Source organism: Pagrus major, chromosome 16 (assembly GCF_040436345.1).
Source record: "Pagrus major chromosome 16, Pma_NU_1.0".
NCBI lineage: Eukaryota > Metazoa > Chordata > Actinopteri > Spariformes > Sparidae > Pagrus > Pagrus major.
The window spans coordinates 3814757-3830686 of record NC_133230.1 but is presented as its reverse complement, the minus strand read 5'-3'; the positions used below and the strand labels follow the sequence as shown (position 1 = coordinate 3830686).

The window sequence follows — 15930 nt, the reverse complement described above, 5'->3', positions numbered from 1 at the left end:
CACGACGAACAAAGTTTCACTGGCCCTCATTTGTTGACTTATCTGGCATGGCAGCAGTTCGCCTTGAAAAAAAAAAAATCTTTAAACACCGTTTGTTGGGCTTGTTTTGCAGCAGGGAGGTAGCGGACTGTTGTCCCCCCCCAGAGACACATAGGAAGAGCCTCTGCCATCTCCTCCACGACTCGAGCAGGTGCAAAGACAAGGCTCAATGACATCTTTGTACCAAATGGACCAAGTTTGGGGCATTGACAGCACTCCTGGCCGTTGCCTTAACTGCACCACCTCCCCTCCGTCTGCCCGTGGGGGGGACTTGAACGTGAGAAGTTAGCGGTGACAGGCCGCAGAGGGGGGAGCCATATATCCTGTGACACAGACACCAAAGGTAGTTGGGTTTTTTTTGGCCTCCATGGCTGCCTGTCACGCTGGTCTTTTACTGGCTGTGGTAATTCATGTTGGCCCAGTGTTGCCTCGAAGTCCAATCACAATGGAAACTCACTATAGAAAGTTTCGTAAACCGTGACTTAAGGGGCAAAAGGCATCAACTGTGCAGGCGTCTCCATGGTGAAGCATCTCTGAAATCAATTATCTTACTCTTAATCAGGGAGGAAAAATCAATAATCTCCAACACATATTAGTTTTTCAGTTAATTAACCATGTTTTTAATCACCTACCTTAGACTCACAGGTGCTGGTGGAACATGTGCTGCCGGGTGGTCGTATGCTGAAATGGTAAGAAAGTGATTTCCTGTGTTGGCTGGCAGCTTTTTTAGGACACCATCCCAGATTTATATCCGCAGGGACTCGTTCCAAGTTTTCGTTTTTCCTCTTATACCGACATGTTGCTATCAGATGTGACAATCCTGCCGCCTGCTAGTCCGTGATGTGATTCCCTCTCGCCTACAGTGATGTGAGATTTTTAACCCTGTCGCCTAGAAATGTGTTTTTAAAATATACAAGATGGTAGAGCTAAAATATGAGGGTTAGGAGTGGGCGAACCTTACAGTAAGTCTAACCTTTTAACCAAACCAAAAGTAATAAAGTGTAAATGCATCCAAGAAGCATTTAAGATCGTCACGGTGCAACTACATCAGCAAGCACTCTGTAGAAATAACAACTTAAGCTGAAGTCAACTTGAAACTACCAACACATTCGCCAAAATAAATGTTGGCTTTGTATGTTTCTGCAAACCATGGACATGTTACTCTGTACCTTTCATATCATACTGATATATTGAAACTTTGTGTGTTCTTTATGTTTAAATTTTCAATGCTATGTTGTCATGACGATGTGGTTAAAAACCTGATTTTGTTGCCCTGAGCACAGCTGCAAAAAGTCAAGATGTCTCATTAAGAAACATCTGCTTTTGTTGACTCAAAGACAGCTTAAAAAAAAGTCCTGATGTTTCATCACAAATATCCAAAGATGACTGCAAAAAGTCCTGACATCTCATTGAAATCTTCCGGGTTTGCTGCCCCAAAGACGCCTGCAGAGTCCTGCTGTCCCCTTTAAAATACCCAATTTTGTCGCCTCGAAGACAAAAGCAATATCTCACAAAAATTAACCAAGAATGCTGTGGGAGCGGTGTGAGTGAGAGCCCTCATAGTTCCTAAATAAATGTTATTGAAACTAAGCTGCCAAATCTAAAAAGTTGTTCTCTTTCTGGCATTTTTCTGGGTTGCCAGACTACTTCATATGCATTACCACCACCATCTGGACTGTTGTGGAGCAGATCCTGATTTGTATGTAGAAAAAACAAGATTGCAGTTCGATTTTTTAAAAGAAAAAGATGCTCCAGTTGACAGCTGGGAAAGAGCAGTTCAAAGAAGGAATACCAATCACTCATTTTACCACTTAAAGCAAGTTGCCAGGAGCAGAACTTGTCTTTAATCCTCAGAAACTGGCAGAAATCACCTCGGTTGTTTATGAATATTTGGTTCTATAGACTGAGTCCCATTTTGGGATTTGTCATAATTTTTAATTCCTTCAAAATGGGACAGTTGCTGGTAATTGATGCCATAATGGGAGCAGTTATTGACTGTAATGGTGGGACACAATTCTATTTGGCAACAGGCTGAATTCAGGTTCTCGCCAAATTCCCAAACGCAGCTGATATCATCGGGAACAGGCGACGGAGGTGCTGATGAAAACTGGAGAGCTGGGTGGTACACTTGGCATCTGTCTGTAATTATTGATAAAAAAATAAATGCAAATGTCCGATAAACACTTATACTCAAGGCTTTGTTTTATCTCGCTCTCTCTGTACTGCTGTATAATGTCACTGCATCTCTCTATCAGTGCCACTAAGTGACATCGCTGCACATTTGTTATGCATGGTGATTATTTCTGAGCTCATTCTGAGCCTAATGATCAGCCACGATAAGCCATCTTCTCGTGGTGGGTATGAGGTTTTATTATTTCTGGAGCCGGTCCCACGGTTTCGAGCCTCTGCAGCCCTCTCTGGATTTCATGGGGCTCTGAGGGGGTGACCTCAGGAACAATGTGGGGTGCTGTGCTGATTCTGGGGACCAGGCGAGCCCAACTGCCCCCACCTGCTAGCAGCTTTACAGGCCTGGCCGCGGGCCCCGAGGCCTGTTTCTACACTGTAAAAAACATTGTCAGATTTTACTTTGGTGTGGAGGATTTTTGAAGTGATTTGTCACCCCAGATTATCAATTCAGATTAATTTGTTATGAGTTTAATAGACCGACTGATTGCAAAGCATGGCGGACATAGACAGGACTGTGCTGGATTTACACCGCACATGCCAAAATTTCCTACCGTACAGAGCGAGAAACTGAGAATGTAAAGATTAGATAACGCTGAGAATGTTAGTTGACAAGATGCACAGTTATTTTTTGCAGGGGAGGCCTGACTGATCCTTCACTGGCCTCCAGCTAGGGGAGGAGGAGCCCCACAGAGAGAATGTGTGTGTGTGTGTGTGTGTGAGGGGGTATGTTACGGTGATCCTTCACTCAGCTGTCAGTCCACACACACACATACACACACACACACACACACACACACACACACGTCTATACTATACTTGTGAGGAACCTCATTGACATAACGATTCCTGAGCTCCTTACTTAAAATTTTACCCTTAAAATGAAGTATTAACATTCAAACAGCACTTTGACAAAATGTCCTCACTTCCACAAATGTCCTCACTTTGTAGGTTAAGAAACTTAGTCCTCACTTTGTAACAAGTACACACACACATACAGGCATGCACTTCGATGGCCACCGTCAAATCAACAGCTAATGTGTGCCTCTGACGACCATATTGACATTCCCTTGACTTTAAAGGATAACTCCACCCAAGAATAAACATTGAGTCATTATTTTCTCACCCCTCAGGTTCCCAGCTGCTTCAGTTGTTTAGGACAATGCTCTAACACTGTTTTGCTGTGAAGCTCCACACATATTTTGTGGACTATGAAACAATCAAAGCCTCCAACTTCTAAAAAATCCTCTTTCCCAAAATGTCCTCACATCTGAATCTGTCCTCACAAAGATACAGGAACAAGAGGGCACACAGACACAAGCGTGTAAGACCACATGGTATTGTGTGAATCTGCTCTTCCCCACCTGCCTCAGCTGTGACGGGGATCCACATGTGAACAGTGGGAGATTGTGATGTGGCACAATGCTGGCACAGAGACGACGGGGGATAAACACCCTTTAAGCTCATAACTAGGCCGTAAGAAAAACATTACTCAGTTTTCTCCTGCTCTTCTGAGCCGTCTCGGTCCCAGTCCACACTATTATATCCTCTGCTTTCGCTCAGTATCTCTGTCAGTCATGATTGATTGAAAACAGAAGTGAAATGAGCTGCATGTAATGTTGGTGATTGTACTTTTTACTCTGGAGAACATCACAGTTGAATAGCATGTACAGAACAAAACATGACAAAATAATAAAAACGAGAGTTCAAAAATATTCTGAATTTATTGCGAACATACATTTTTAACATAAATATACAAAAACAAGGAGTAATCACAATAAACACATTAATACAGAAGACAAATCAAAAACTTGGATCTTATAAATAAACTAAATTTGACTGTATTTACATCTTATAGTGTCTTATGTTTAAACGTAATCATAATATACATTTCAGAAATTAAACAAACAGAAGTGAACCTGAACATTGTAGCAGTTTATTTACCGACAGTGTGGCGCGACTGTCTTCACAGTAATCCACCAAACAAAGACAACTCTTTCAGTTTAAATCATAAATCAGACAGATCATTCGTTTCATCTCTCTTGTCTCGTTGCCGTCACTTATGACGTCTGTCTTTGTGGTCGTCTTCTTTGAGCATGGCGAACAGAGCGGCGCCCAAAGCGAGGATGCCCACACCCGCGACAGCTGCGCCTCCGATCGTAGCCACTGTATTAACCTGCAGAAGACAAATGATAATAAACGTTTTAAAATGTTGATGTTGTGAAACAGTTGCAGTTTGGCTAGGCTCAGGAAAAGATCATGGTTTAGGTTAAAAATAACACCCACCTGTCGAGACTCTGGCTTGCCGTATCGTAGCCCCGTGACAAAGTGCTCACAGTTGTGAGTGGCGACACAGTACGGCATCATGTGGCCAACCATGCTGCAGGCCTCCCTCACGATGGCACGATAGTCCCGAGGCTGGTACTTGTCGTCCAGGAGGTTGTTGACTTCGAAACTGTCGAAACGGACCACCTCCCAGATCTTCTGGCGCCTCACCTCAGCTCCTCTGCTTTCCAAGAGCATCCCCAGGTTACCCAAAACACCTAAATCATCAGCTGTGTGTGGACGGAAGAAGAGGAAACAAAGAAGAAACAAGGGTAAGTCACAGTCTTTAGTGTTGTTTTACATTTACAAACATGCAGTAACAAAACTCAAATTAACACAAGTGGCTGAGGATCACAGACGGTCTTCTAAACGCAACACTTCACTCACTTGAAGGAATCAAATGGACAACTTCATTTCCACCGATGTAGATGGCCCAGTGCTCGTAATTCTCACGGGAGATCTGGATCAGGTCTCCGGGCTTTGCACCATGGTTGTACTGAAATGAGGAAATAAATAATAAATCAATAAATCAATAAATATATAAATAAACTTAGCATGCAGTCAGTGTAACTGGTCAGTCCTTAAGGTCAAGTTTACTTAGAAAGCTGACATGAAATGTTATAATGTTATGTTTCCATAAAAGACAATATCATTTATGTTACGCCTGGTAAAGTATTTAGATCAAATATTACTGACAATGTTGCCAGTGTAAGAATAAAAAATGAAGCAGATTCAAATCTACACTTATCTAAGCAGCAGGAGACTCACCAGTGTTGGAGCCATGTCTTCAGTTTCCTCAGCTGTCGAGTGACAACAGCGTCGTCCTGCAGCCTATTTATGCTGCCAGAAAGGAAACCTAACTGCACTTTCGTTTTCCAGACGCAGAGAGTATTGACACACAGGGAGAGGTGATGAACAGATAAGGGAGGTCTAGAGGCAATAGCACACACTGCTGTATAACCAGGCTGCGAGGCAAATCATTAACTCCATGAGTCACTGCAAATGCTGTAACCGAGGAGCTGTGAGGTGAGTTAGCTGAGTGCAATGAAGCTGCAGAGGCTTGAGTTTCGTTTCTCATGACCTGCAAAAAGAAATCACAACTGAAGGTTTCAGGATTTTCCAGGTCCTTCTTGGAAGTGTTTCCTGCTGAGTGAGCTGAACTGAAACTGACAAAGCACATTTACCCTTTATTTTGGAAGTGTACTTGCTTCTGCTGTGTGTTTTCTTTTTCATTAGTTTAGAGGGTTTTTGCAGTGAGCTGATCTTTGAGCTTTGCCTGAGCTGCACACTTAACAGATAAGAAATGCCTGTATTGATTTTAATTGCAATAAATTAACAGGATTTTTGTTGGTAAGCCAACACACAGTGATGAGACCTTAATGCCCTGAAGGTGAGACAGAGACACAAAGATGGACAGGTTAGTTAATAAAACGTACTTCTGGCTCACAATGAATTGCTCAAGGACAAACAAGGCAACTGTGCTTTGTTGTAAACTTACCTTAAAATTGTTTTTTTATTAAATTCAACCTCAGCAGTGAGGAGCAACTCCCACACTCTGTAACCTTTTCAGACTGAGGTATGTTTGTGAAACCATTTTGCTTCTATTCATATGATTTAACCGAGTTATTTATTTTTGCATTTACTAGACCAAAAAAGCAAAGAGTGCTTGTTGAACAAAGCAAACTAGCAACTAACACATTTCACCGCTGGCCGGCTACAGCTACGGCTTTAAGTCTAGTGTTTACTGTCTTTTAGCTCTGTTTTGGTCTCTACCACCTCCTTTCCTAGTCTGCTGTTCAGTGTTGGGAAGTTAAATTTTATCAAGTGGCCAGAAACAATTGAATTATTAATGTTTCTGCTGGAAGTGTAACTAGGCAATATATTGCTTATAAAAATATGATGAGGTGATAATGTAGATTCTCAGTTTTTCACAGTTACTCTGCCCTCTAGTGGCATAAAAGCTTAAAAATCTAACATAAATGTAACAGCAGCAGGTGATTTTTGGGATGGGGGGGGTTTCTTTCTTATTTTCAGGAAAGCATCCAAGCTGGGAGACCTGGAAGTTAAATTTTTTCCCCAGTTCCTCATTAAGTGCTTAAACAGGAAGCCCTCAATCAGAGCAGCACGGGGATCCCATCGGCCTTTTAGCTCTGCAGGATGTTTGGAGAAATTCCCCCGTCTCAGATCAATGCTGCTGTGCCTTTTATTAAATACAGCTGTAATACAGTACGTCCTACATCCCGGCCAAGAATCTTTTTTCTTCTTTTCCCTTTTTTTTTCCTCCGTATTTTCTCTTCACTCTTCTGCTCTCTTCTGGTTGTCTTCACCTCATTGACAGCGGACCGGAGCCAGAAGAGGGATTCGACACCGAACATTCATCTCTCTTCCTGTCTGTCAGCGCTGCCTCTTACCACAGCACCTGTTGAACTGCGTGCCATATATGCCGTCACCTGCCTGCTGCCTCTCCCACAGCCTCTCAGCATCCGATACCTCGTGCTTTTCTCTGTCGGAGCACAAGAAAAAGATCACTTCAGTAGAAGTGTCTGCACAGTTTGCTTGCAGTCTGCACATAAATGAGGATCACAAGTTATTTATTATTTTCTCATGTCAGAGCAGGATGTGTTAGACGGACATTTTGTGCAGGAAGTCAGTCAATTAAGGGAACTCTGTATTCTAGTTCTACGGAAGCCCGGAGAGGCAAATAAAAAAAGATAATCCCTCATTTCTTCTTACCTGCTTCACACCTTTTGTCTTCTTCCCTCTCAATTTCTTCCCACCCTCTCATGACCACCTTCCTTCTCACCCTTCCACTTTTGCCCTCTGACCTTTTCACACTGCAAACTGTGATGTGTGTGTGTGTGCTGGGTTTAATCAGAGCCTGAGGCGAAGAGCAGAGCTCTCATCTCTAACAGCGGCCTCCTCGTATCCCTCCTAATCCCTTCCTTGTGAGTGCAGACTACCTCTCCTCCTGTGACTGACGAGCAGCGGTAAAAACCCTTCGGTGAGCTTCGACCGGCAGACGCTCGTTTTTTCCCAACCTCCTCCTCCCACTGCACCCCATTTACTGTAGGTTCAAGCAGGCAGGCCGGGCCGTGTCAGATGCTGGCCTTTGATATGCTAATACTTTCCTCTTTTTCATGTCTTTTTAAAGTATTGACTGGTAGGGATGCGAGCGCAGCGGGATTCCTCGGCCTGCTACACTGAGAGAGGGAGGAGATATTGTTCAGGATGCTCTGCTTAGTCAGTGATTTGCACTGTTTTCCTTTTAAAAGACGAAACCACTCCAATCAGCTGAGAGCTGTATGTTCAGGAATTTGTGGTGGTGACAGAAGAGTGGCGACCAGCGATTAGAGAACATTTACAGAGTTGTCCCTTTTTATTATCTCGAGCTCAAAGTACACACAGAGGTGAGTGGCTTACTTTCCCTTCTGTGTAAGTAAAGACACAACAAGACACACGTGTGGTGTCTGGTTGTGTGATGGCAGACGTGCTTCAATTCAACCTTCGTTTTTCAGGGAAAAATCCAGCCCAGTGGCAAACTGATAGCAAAGTGGAAGAGACATTTATAGGGAACCAATCACCAGTTCACTGTGCAATCAATATTTACTTCAGAATAATAATAAAGCACAAAAATGTGCCTATTTGCAGTTGAATTTGGTAGTAATAAATACGAAGTTTGTAAAAGTACTCATTATTTCTGTACATGTACTATACAGTTATTTAATTAAACATTTTTTCGATAAATTAAGGGTACATAATGACCTGTTTAGGACTTAATATACATATTTTTTGACTTCATAACTGCGTAAGATTTACTTGTGACTTGCAAAACAACCACTTTGTCCAAGGCTGTTTTTCCTTATATGCATTTTGAGCAAATGCAATGGGACTCCTATCCACCATTTTTTTTCATATTACATTTATATTGAATGATCTTCTGATTTATACTGAAAGGGTTTGTGTTATTCCCGTTTCTGATATTTGAAATTTCATTTTCACCAAATAGTTATTTATTGTTTTCGAATCATGATTTCTTTTTTAATTAAAAGCTTTATTGGTAATAAAATATACTTAGTCATTCATTTTCATTCAACGATTTTAAAATGTCTGGGTGCCTCGAGGCCGTAGACAGAGGAAACGGCCCTGACCTTGTCCCACCTCTGCTTATCAATGATCTTTAAAGTCTTATCAAATGATAATAAATCAATAATTAACATCACTAAAGCCATATTCTGTCTTTATCTTCTTTTCAAACTTGTACACCAGCAATTTTTATTTCCTAACCTGAACAAAAACAACATTTTTGGAGAAAACATCCTGCAGAGTTTATGGAAATTAAATGTTGACAAAACAATTCAGATTGTCTTTATTTTGGTGTCTTGGATATCAGATTAAACTCTGTGGTTCTAGCTCAGCCCGGACTACTTTTTAACAGCAGAACAAGCCCAGCTGAAGCCAGCTCCTGTACCCACATTCAACCACAGGCGGGACCGTAAATCATGCCGGCTGTTTGGCAGAAGTCGTGGATCATCGTACAATGGTTAATTAAAGCCAAATCAATCCCAGTGCCACCGGTTCTTTCTTTACACTGCAGCAGTCCCACGGTACCTTCAGCCCAGCGAGGAGCGATGAGGAGGAGGAGGATGATGATGAGGCCTGTGATGTTTGCTCGGGGCTAGAAAAGAGGCTGCCACTCATATTTGTACAGAGGACAAAGCCACGCCGGCTCTCTGGCACCATATGAAAGATGTGTTTTCACAGCGCGTACAGCAAATACAACTGTTCACTTTTTTCTTTTCCAAAAAGACATCGCCAAATTTCAAGAAAATGAGTTTTGTGCCAGTTGCCATGGTGACTGGTCAGCGCAAGTGGGCAAGAGGATAGTCGGGGGCGGCTGAGGGCAGAGGTCACATCTGAGTTCCTTATTACTGTGGTGGTGGCATACTGTGCATAATTACACTGAAAGGCAAGTTTTGGATACTTAGAAGGAGAACAATGGTACAAGTGACGGTGAATGAAATGAACACAGATTTTTTAAATGGGGAGAATAAACAAGCAGGAGTTCGTCCAGTTTAGGCCAATTACACTTAAGCGTCGTCTCCCTGCACGAAACCGATTCTGTCTCCAGGCGTGGATAAGGGAAGTTATTTCCTACAGTGGTATCCAGTTAGTTTCTTCAGGGGCCAAAATCATAAGTAAGTTCAAGCATCAGCATATTGAATCTTGGTGTTTGGGGTGGACCGGGTTTCAATTTGCTACAGGCATGTTGGAAAAAAGCCCTGCAGCTCTGAAGCCAAGCTAGTGGCTTTGTGAGGCTGCACAGACGTACTTCAAGTCAGATTATGTTTGTGAACTTAGTTAAAATAACTCAACATGACTTTCTGTTACACACAACATGAGCAGCGGTCTCCTGGGTGGAAGTCCTGCGCTTGTTTAGTCCCTCAACCTCCTCCCTATACTGCCCTTTTTTGCTCTTTGTACTCCTTTGCCTGACATCCTTCTTTGCTGCTGTAATCCACTACAGCCACCGGAGGTCGCCGCCGTACAACAAACATGAATATGGGCCGTAACAAGCTGCTCTTACAGACATATACGGTCGTTTTCCTGATAAGGACGGGTTGGAAAAATGTCCTTTTCAAATGTGAAAATAGCCAATCGCATGTGAAATATACACATGTATGTGCACAGACACGTACAGCAGCAAAGGGAAGAAAAAAGAAGAGGCCAGAAGAGGCCACATCCTACAGAGGGAGGTCAGAGTTGCATTCAGGGTCACATCAGTTCCTGTGGTTGTCTGGTACACTGTGTTATGAGTTGTCTTGGCTGATTGGCCGAGAGCAGGAAGTCCGCACGGGGGACCGAGAACCGTTTTTCACATCGCCCATCATCCCATGCTGCTCGCCGCTGTGAGTTTTACTGGCCGGAGCTGCAAGAGAGCTCATTGGCATGTCAGCTCCCAGAGATGACAACTCTACAGTAGCTGGCATTTTTTCTCTCTCTCGACTCTTTTCTCTTCACGTCTCCTCTCGGAAAAATCCTTGGCTGGTAGATGAGATCCTGAGGAATGAGAGAACTAAACCAGCTCATAAGAAGTGTTTTTACAGTTGTCGAAGTCCCACTTTGCACCATGTTTCCTCGCTGCCACCGCTGTCCCATCTGAACAGACGGCTTTCTTGTGAATTTGTGAAAATCCAAATGTGACAGTTTGTTGTTTTTGCTTGGTTTGTTAAGATGACGTGTGATTCTGTCATGGATGTAGATTAAATAAAAAGTTTGTAGAAGACAAGAGGAGACAGTTAAACCAGGAGCAGCTCCTTGCTTGATTTTTACAGCTGCTGGATTTTGTCTTTTTCGTTCATATCGTGTTACATCTATTTATGACTTTATGAGTCTTGATGAGTGTTTGAGTGCGTCTGCGCTTGAAAAAAGAGACTTGGAGGAAACAAACTCTTCAAAGTTCAGTAAAGTGTCAGAATCAGCAGGCAGGAGGGTGGATGATGATTCACAGAGAGAAGAAGCTGCCGTCTGCTCGCTCTCTGTGGTCTCCGCTGAGATCTCCGCCATGCGACGGAGAGAAGCGGTGGATATTTTAAACAGCAGGCAACAGTTGAAAGGTGCCCAACTGCTTGTGACTCATCCGAAACATACCGCTATAACACGTCTGTTGGGTTGGAAATGATTCCCATGTGAGCAGCAGAAGAAGAAGAAGAAGAAGAAGAAATTGGCTTTTTCAACTTTAAAACATTAAAAGTAATAGTGCACGACAGCTTTATGTAAATAAAGGTCCAGTTTGCTACCAGTGATTCAACCTGCAGCCAGTTCATGAAAGCTTTCACATTTGTGGTCTCATCACGCAGAGTCTGGGAGCTCGTTCCCAGGAAAAAAACGTCTGTTTGCTCGAAAATGAGACACTAAACGTCTCTGGTTTTGGAAGTTAGCATGAGAAGAGATAGCAACCAAGAGAAACAAGGAAAGAAAACAGGAAAAAGAGCGGAAAGTCAGGGCCTCCACATCACAGCACAGCTTAATAACACCACAGCAATGAACAGAATGGAGCGAGCTTTGTTTATCCACATCCACTGGACTGATCAGATAAAGACGGGGAATTTCTAACCCACATTTTGTGAAAACATACAGGATTTAATGCCTCAGTTTTACAAACATCTGTCCACAGACGGACGTATAAATGCAAAATACTCCTGCTGTTAGCTGTTAGCATATTTTGCCATGATGCATTCCAGTCGCCAGGATATAATGTTTGCAGTTAATGCTTCTGCAAACTACAGATACGTCCAAGGTCGACATTCGTACCAAATGTAGCGTATCACATTCACATTATATGCTAATTATCCAGGGGGATGGTGGTGAGGGTTATTGTACGCCAACAAGGCTGCCAAACAGGGCGAACTCAGTGTGAGTCACACCGCTGGATATTTTTAACACCTCGGGGGAAATTCCCAGCCTTTTCTGTGTCGTCCAAAAAACTGGTTATTTTTCACAGGGAGTCCATGATCATGACAACCAAAACAGGTATTTTTAAGATAAGATAAGATTTATGGTTCCCACCATTGGACAATATGAAATTACAACCCATATTGTGCAAAAAGAAATGCAACTTTCTTATTTTGAGGTTGTTAAATTGTAATTTTTCAAGCTCTTTAGCCGCAACGTAAGGATCCTTCATCAGATCTGACTGGCTTTAAATGAAACATCGCCTCGGGCTGAGACCAGAAGCTATATATATATATATATATATATATATATATATGTTCATATGTTTCTTTACCTCGTAAATCAGGGTTGGCTGCATGTTTTCTCATATCTTTGATCTCAGCTCCACAGTTATATGGTATAATGGATGGAACCTGATTTTAAATCCCACCATGATTAGAAGATTTGGCGATTGTGAGGCAATAATTTGTTTCCAGACTGATAAGTCCTGATCGAGCAGGTATCGAGGAGCTCTCTCGTTTTCTTTTACAGCATTACCTCACCATCGCTTTATCATAAAGCCTTTCCAGAGGTGGAGTTGTAGAATAAACCCAACATATCTCAGCTAGATTACAGTCTGAGGGTGCCAGTGAGTGATTCAATCATACATCACCGGCTGCTTCTGCTGGTGGAAAGTGTTTCCCATGTCTGCTCCGACCTCGGCACAGATGAGGTAAGAGCGCTGGTAGTTTTATCTAGATATTAGTTCACATGTGGCTTTCGAGTCAGTCTATCTAATGTACATTCATTACCACTTGTACAAATGAGTTGATGATAAGCCGGTGCTCACCCACAGGGGACAGCACAGAGCTCTATTGTTCGGCGGACCTGTTTTCTGACACAGCAGCTCTGTGTGAAAGCGTTTGACAGGACCAGCCCTCGCACCTTTGTCTGAGAGTCGTCAGCTGACTTTGGCCCAGCGCTGCCGGACTGACACATCCTGACGTTGTTTGCACAAGGCCCGGCCACGGATGATTGATTACCCCTTATCTCCCCTGGCGAATCAGAGCCTTAATTGAGCATGGTTTGGTTACAGATCCCTTTCTCTGTCCATGAAAGGCTTGGCCGGCGCTGCGGCTTCCCCCTCGCGATGAATGGCTGCATTCTGGGCCAGACCATGCTGTGGGCGGGCCTTTGTTTGGCTGACTGATGGCTTTGGGTTGTTGAACAGCTTCCAGGAGATCGTTACTGACTTGATCTGACAGTGCTGGTGACTGGCAGGGTCTGGCCGCATCCGCTGCCAACGCAGACAGCTGCAGAGAGCGGGGGGCATCGCTCGAGCTCGCTGACCCCCGCTTGTGTAGCTTAGGTCACCCACTGCAGCTACTTCAACTTCACAGCCCAAATTATTTCATGCTGCAGATGAGCCTCTGAGCAAGGCATTTAATCCTTTATCACTGGTGGAGCTCTGGGGTCAAGTAGCCAAACAAAGGCAGCTTGAATATTTAGGTCTGGCACTACTCTACAGGCTTTTGGTTGGGTAGGAATGTCTTCAGTCGGCGAACAGCCAAATTGATTTGCAGCCTGTTGGACACACCTACGACCTACCAGGTTTTTAATCTCATTTTATGTGCACATTGGAGGGAAGTGTACCAGGTTGGGCTTTTTCCACTGGCACTTCTGGCTGTGCCCCACTGATTGGTGTGTCCATTACACACTGAGCCGTGCCGAGTTGAGCCAATCCACGTCTGGGATGGACCAACTCCTCAATGGGGCCAAAGCACGCCTCCATGCCTCCAACTGGGCTTCGGTGACATCTGGTGATGACCCCATCTCCTCAAACCAGCCTGTGTTGGGCGACTCATGTCTGTGCAGGAAAAACATGACAGACTCTGTGTATGTTCAGCTCTCTTCTGTAGCTTCTAACTAAATATCTGTGGATCCTGGAGATTCGTTTCTCTCCTGCATCCCTGTTCGTACTGTTCATACGGCCGATGCACAATAAAGTAATCTTGTTGGTTGGGTGCAAATAAACAAATGTTCCTGCCGTCAAACGTGCTTCACTGTTGGTGTATACACCGTTCAACAACCTCCTCTGCTGATGAAAGTCTATCGGTTTTATTCACTTTAAATTTAGTCTCGTTTGCAGACTTCTCCATCCAGGAAGTAGCAGTGGTGTCCTAATGAAATGCAGTTTCCTTAGAAACTCTTGGATTTCTCTGGTTTGAACACTGCTGGAAACATTTGTGATAATGTAAGTAAACAACTCAACAAAATATATAACAAAAGTTAAGTTGTTTTTAGACATTTTAATGCAGAATTCATACATTTTCTATCTTTAAATGAACATGTCTCTTCTCTGCAGCAGCCTCGTTCACCTAATTGCTGCGACTGCTATTTTAATGATCACATATTAATCCAAAATTAGATTTTCATTCCATTTTCCATTAGTTTTGTATGAAAATATGAATTAATGATCCCAGAAATACAGCACACACAAATTTCAAAGTGAAAATTGAAGCTTTTTTGAGATTCAGGCTGAGAAGACGTCGACACAGCGGGATGAGAATCACTTCCACAGATTCCCCGGAGTGAAATGTTGAGAGCCAAGAGAATAGTAAACTTTCCCCGACTCAATAAAAGGCTAAAAATACAAGATATGTCTTTCATTGTGAGGAGTAAAGGCTAGCGCAGGGTGTGGGTGGTGCTGGTGTTGTTGTTGTGGTTCGGTGGTGAGATGATTTTGGCACAGAGAACTGGCTGCCGCTGCACTTTTTTAATTAGCTTCTGTTTCCAAGTGTGAGTTTTTTATTTGTTGCCGCAACAATAAAGCTCTGTTCAGAGTTTATCTATGAAAAACAAGTAGTGGCCTTTCAAAAACAGGGTCAACGAGAAGAGTGTGAGTTTTTTTTCTTCTTTTTCTGTGATAAAGGTCACCAACGGGGCTCCTACACAAACAGAAGCTATCTCCTCTCTTCATTTCCCTTTCATAAGCTTATCTGGTCCTCCACAAACCTGGGCAAACTTTCTCTACAAAGAACAGAGCTGATATTTTGTTCCTGCTCCTGACTGTAATTAACGACTCTCTGGGGAAGCAAATCAAAGTGTAAACACCAAAGAAGTGAAATGCGTCATGCTAAATGGAGAGGCAGCTTTTTTGCTATTTTCGACAGCCAACAAGGATTTTGGGATGCTGTAGAAGGGACGAGGATCTCCACAATAAAAGCTCCTCTGTGCACTTGCCTCTGGAAGTGAGGAGAGACGAAAGCCAGAGTCGGTCCTGCAGCACTGACCTCGTCTGAACTCCCCACATCACAGGAACTGATTCCTTTTAATGCCTCTTCGCCGGGCAGACGCTTTCCTGAAAGAAAATCCCCAAACGGCAAACATTCTCAACACGTTTTTCCATTTGTACAGCTGGATGTTTAATGAGCCGGCTCAGGTTAAGATTCAGGTTAAGTGCCGAATGTATTACAGCAGCGCGGGCCCTCTGGAGACCTGAACCGACGACCTTCCGTTCATTAGCCGCTTCCTCCTCCTTGCTAATGGGTACAGTAGATGGACTTGAGGTGGTGCTGCAGCTTCGTATCTCTATCTCAGATTATAATTTGTCTTGTTTTTCTCTCAGCATCTTCGCCGCTCTGAGAGAAACCTGCATGAAGGAATAAATCTGACTTGACTTTTAATCGAACACCTGTTGCGAGCAAGAAGAGAATGAAATGCGGCGAAGACGTCAGACCGTGAGAGGAAATCACAGAGCAGCACAGCTCTGAGGACCTGTTGGTGCTTTCTCTTTCAGAAGCTTTTAGGTGGCTGTGACAGAAAGCAGACACACGTCACCGAGAGTCAGCATCCCCGCTGCGGCACCATGGGAAAAAAACAATTCCTTTTGATATTTAAACCTCGACTGAACTGCGGTGATGTTCGCGTGTCTCTCACCTGCAGTATGAG

General features: G+C 43.4%; 1 protein-coding gene across 1 annotated transcript; it reads right to left on the bottom strand.

The window, feature by feature from the left end:
* Positions 1–4137: 4137 nt before the first annotated feature.
* Positions 4138–5418, bottom strand: LOC141010451 (phospholipase A and acyltransferase 4-like). Its single transcript, XM_073483425.1, has 4 exons — positions 5317–5418; positions 4936–5044; positions 4510–4778; positions 4138–4399 (listed from the first exon to the last, which is right to left on the bottom strand). Exons 1-4 carry the CDS (start codon positions 5329–5331, stop codon positions 4280–4282), a joined length of 513 nt encoding a protein of 170 aa, XP_073339526.1. The 5' UTR covers positions 5332–5418; the 3' UTR covers positions 4138–4279.
* Between the last annotated feature and the right edge of the window lie 10512 nt (positions 5419–15930).